Source organism: Lipotes vexillifer, unplaced genomic scaffold (genome assembly GCF_000442215.2).
Source record: "Lipotes vexillifer unplaced genomic scaffold, Lipotes_vexillifer_v1.1 scaffold159, whole genome shotgun sequence".
NCBI lineage: Eukaryota > Metazoa > Chordata > Mammalia > Artiodactyla > Lipotidae > Lipotes > Lipotes vexillifer.
In genome coordinates, this window is record NW_006770589.1 from 3,486,155 (window position 1) to 3,490,772 (window position 4,618).

At 38.1% G+C, this 4,618-nt stretch overlaps 1 protein-coding gene across 1 annotated transcript in view; it reads left to right on the plus strand.

Annotated features, from left to right (window-relative positions):
- The window catches only part of HSPA4L (heat shock protein family A (Hsp70) member 4 like), a 49,225-nt gene that overhangs the window by 40,833 nt on the left and 3,774 nt on the right, over window positions 1-4,618 (plus strand). The window contains 3 exon segments of the mRNA XM_007446253.1: window positions 161-280; window positions 4,587-4,610; window positions 4,612-4,618. The exon segment at window positions 4,612-4,618 is cut by the window's right edge and continues 149 nt beyond it. Coding sequence (XP_007446315.1) covers window positions 161-280; window positions 4,587-4,610; window positions 4,612-4,618 — 151 coding nt within the window.

The window sequence follows — 4,618 nt, forward strand, 5'->3', positions numbered from 1 at the left end:
TTCAGTAAGCAAATAACCACTGGAACTCATCTCCACGTAGGAAAACAAGAGGGGACATATTTTAATCTGACCAGCTTTCTTTCCTATTCATCATTCTGTAAGGGCCCAATAAAAGTTTTCTGTTAATAACTTTTTCTTTTTAAAAAACTTATGTTAACAGAAATATGGCCAGCCAATTCAAATGAGGTACGTGGAAGATGAAGAGAGACCAAAAGCTTTAAACGACTTGGGAAAAAAGATCCAACTTGTCATGAAAGTTATAGAAGCATACAGAAACAAGGTATTGAATTCATAAAGTAAACTGGTGACGATGGTAATGTGTGTATTACGCAGAGAGGGTGGGGTAAATCTAAAAATTCTCAACTACAAAGCTATAGCAGTTGTTGCTACCAAATTCCAGAGATATGTGCACCAAACTTAAAACTTTTTCTTTCTTTATTGTAAAATTATCAGTAAAGGATACTGATAATTTCAAATACAGTGCAGATATGTGGCTTTAATCTTTTAAAATTCCCTAAAACTATATTATAAATTAATCCAGTGACCAAATTCACTGTTTTCTTCTTAGGGGTTTCATTATAGTGCAAAAGGTTTTTTTGGACCTTTTTTAATTTACAGGCCTCTTTGAAACTGGATTCTGCTAGCGTTCATTTTGTCTCTTGACTTCTTTTTCTTTTGGTTGCACTTTGTCTTCCAGTCTTTCAGTCATCTGTAACTTCCGTATCATTTATTGTTTTATATATGTGCCCAAATCTATCTTACTACCCTTAACCTTTCCACTGTTTTTCAGCCTGAAATATTTAGTTGTATAGATAATATCTCCATTTGGATGTAACAGTAAGATTTGACAAAATTAAGCTGATGATTTTTTCCCTCTAAATCAGAGGTTAGCAGGCTTTTTCTTTAAATGAACAAATAATATTTTAGGCTCTGTAGGCCTACCATCCTATACAACTACCCAACTTTGCCATTGTAGTGCAAGAGCAAAGACACAATGTGTAAATGAATGGGCATGGCTGTGTTCCAAAATAACTTTATTTAAAAATTCAGCAAGTTGGATTTGGCCTGCAGGACAAGTTTGCTGACTCCTGTTTTAAACAGATATCCACTATAATTCCCCCAGGTTTTACCACTGATGTTAAAATTGCATCAGTGGGCTGGAGAGGCCAGCACCAGAAAGATTTAGGCAGGGTATTCTCATAGCTTACATTTATCAAGCACTTACTAAATTTTAGGCACTTTGCATGAATTATTCTCACAAGAATGTATTATGTAAGAGAATCGCAGTGCTTAAGCAAACTTGTCAAGGATTACACAGGTAGGTTAAGAGAAGCAGTCAGGATAAAACCTAAGCAATCTGAAACATACAGACCCTTAACAACTATACTGCTTTTCACTACACAGTGTGGAGGGTGATTACTTATTTTAGAAATAAAAGATTTGTAAATTCTGTAAAATAAAGAGTGCAATCCAGCCTACCTAAAAGAATAATCCAGGTACTGATTGTGAATGTGCCTGCCAATATCAATGTCCATATAAGTACAAATAGAATGTAAGGATGATGGAAAAGTAAGAAGAAACAAGCAGACAAATAAAAACACCAAGAATATTTCACATCTGGTATTGGAAGATCTGTATACAACTACTATAACCTAGTGTTTGCCAGGCTGTAGCAGTCTTCTTGAGGATGCAGGTTTAAAATATTATTCAAAGCAAGGCAAGATTTCACTTATGCTCAAGAATTTTGAGTTACTACCTTCCAGGCTCTCAAGGTGCTGGAACTACAGCATCAAACAAAACACTGCACTTGTTTCTAATATGCTTCAGTGGGAAGAGATAGACAATAAATGAGTTACTATGAAGTACTCAGATGGTGATAAGGGCTATGGGAAAATAAGGGACTGCCATAGGTGAAGGAGATTTGTCAGAAACGCAGACTAATAAGATGACATCATGTGAGGGGAGAATTAAAGGAGGTGAGGGTTCAAGATGTATGATAACTATAAAAAGAATGTTCTTAACAAAGGGGGAATAGCAGTTGCAAAGGGGAGAATGTGCTGGAGTAACAGTAAGGAAGCCAGTGTGGCTCAGAACATTGCAGGGTGGGATTATCAGTTGCCAGATCATGAAGGGCCTAGTGGGCCATTATAAAAGTTTGGATTTTACACTAAGATAGGAATCCATTGGAGGCTTTTGAGCATAGAATTTAAAATTTTGACTTTTCTTTTAAAGGCTACAGAAGCAGAGAGACTAGTTAAAACATTAGAATAACACAAGCAAGCAATGACGGAGCCCTGAACCCGGAGAGTGGAGGGGGAAGAAGTGGTTGGATTTCTGCTGCATATATTTTGAAGGCAGAGCCAATAAGATTCACTGATAGATTTTACGTAAATATAACAGAAAGAGGAGTCAAATGACTCCAAGAATTTCTGGCCTGCAAGGGTGAAGTTGCCATTTACTGAGACGGGGAGAACTTGGAAGAGTAGGTGGGGAGGTAATCATGAGTTTGAAACATAGGTAAGTCATTTCAAACATTTCAAATAAGAATTCAAGTTGGAAGTTGGATATAGAGTAGAGAGTTCAGGGGAGGTTCAGGCTAGAGATTTTTTTTAAAGCATGCAGGGGGCTTCCCTGGTGGCGCAGTGGTTGAGAGTCCGCCTGCTGATGCAGGGGACACGGGTTCGTGCCCCGGTCTGGGAAGATCCCACATGCTGCGGAGCAGCTGGGCCCATGAGCCATGGCCGCTGAGCCTGCGCGTCCGGAGCCTGTGCTCCGCAATGGGAGAGGCCACAACAGTGAGAGGCCCGCGTACCGCAAAAAACAAAAAAAAATAAAATAAAATAAAAAATAAATTAAAAAAGCATGCAGATAGAGGGATGAATGGGGAGGAGATCCTCTTTCTATATGTTGCATTGTCATTTCTTTCTGGTTTTGAGACTGCCAGTCTAAATCATCACATCTTAGATCGTTGCCTACATGTGACAGCTGCAGTTCTCTCTTCCAGACAAAATTTTATTATGTATTGGGTTGGCCAAAAGGTTCATTCGGTTTTTTCTGTAAGATGGCTCTACTAGCGCTTAGTTTTCTTAAACTTCATTCAAAACAATTTTATTAGATTGTATTTTGACAGCTGTCATATCAGCATGCATTTTAAAAACAACATCAAAATTGGTGAATTTTCGTGTAGCCATTTTAATAATGAAGATGGAAGAAAAAAAGCAACATTTTCGGCATACTATGCTTTATTATTTCAAGCAAAGTAAAAACGCAACTGAAAAACAAGATTTGTGCAGTGTATGGAGAAGGTGCTGTGACTGAACAGATGTGTCAGAAGTGGTTTGTGAAGTTTCATGATGGACATTTCTTGCTGGATGATGCTCCACAGTCAGGTAGACCAGTTGAAGTTGATAGCGATCAAATCGAAACACTGAGAACAATCAATGGTATACTCAAAATATACAAATCAAGTGTTGAAAATCATTTGCACCAGCTTGGTTATGTTAATCACTTTGATGTTTGGGTTCCACATAGGTTAAGCGAGAAAAACCTTGACCATATTTCCGAACGTGATTCTCTACTTAAATGTAATGAAAACGTTTTGTTTTTAAAACAAATTGTGAGGGGCAAAGAAAAGTGGATACTGTACAATAATGTGGAACAGAAGAGATCATGGGGAAAGCGAAATGAACCACCACCACCACCACCACCACGAAAGGCCGGGCTTCATCCAAAGAAAGCGATGTTGCATATATGGTGGGATTGGGAGGGAGTCCTCTATTATGAGCTCCTTCTGGAAAACCAAAAGATTAATTCCAACAAGTACTGCCCCCAGTTAGACCAACTGAAAGCAGCACTCGATGGAAAGCATCCGGAATTAGTCTACAGAAAACGCATAATCTTCCATCAGGATAACCACGTGTTTCTTTGATGACCAGGCAAAAACGGTTACAGCTTGGCTGGGAGGTTCTGATTCATCTGCCATATTCACCAGATATTGCACCTTCGGATTTCCACTTATTTTGGTCTTTACGAAATTCTCTTAATGGAAAAAATTTCAATTCCCTGGAAGACTGTAAAAGGCCTGGAACGGTTCTTTGCTCAAAAAGATAAAAAGTTTTGGGAAGATGGAATTATGACGTTGCCTGGAAAGTGGCAGAAGGTAGTGGAACAAAAGGGTGAATGCGTTGTTCAGTTGAAGTTCTTGGTGAACATGGAAAATGTGTCTTTTATTTGTACTTAAAAACCAAAGGCACGTGCCTGCTTAACTTATTTTTCTTTACTCCCTGACAAATTTAAGTCCATGCAGCTTCTTTCTTGGCTAAGTACTATTTTTTCCTCTAATACTCTTCACCATTCTTTTCCAAACCTGACTTCTTCAGAAGGCCTTTCCTTTTAAAACCCCATATACTGATTTTTCTTTCTTCCAGTTTCTTCAGTTCTGTGTAGTCTGTAAATGGCTTCTTCACATGCGTTATGTGTGAGGTGTACACTCAATAAGAGTCTAACTCTTTTAAGCAGAAATTATCAATAAATTGGTGCTTATTGAAAAACCTGTTACATTAAGTAAAGTTTTTTTTTCCTAATAGGATGAAAGATACGATCATTTGGATCCTGCTGA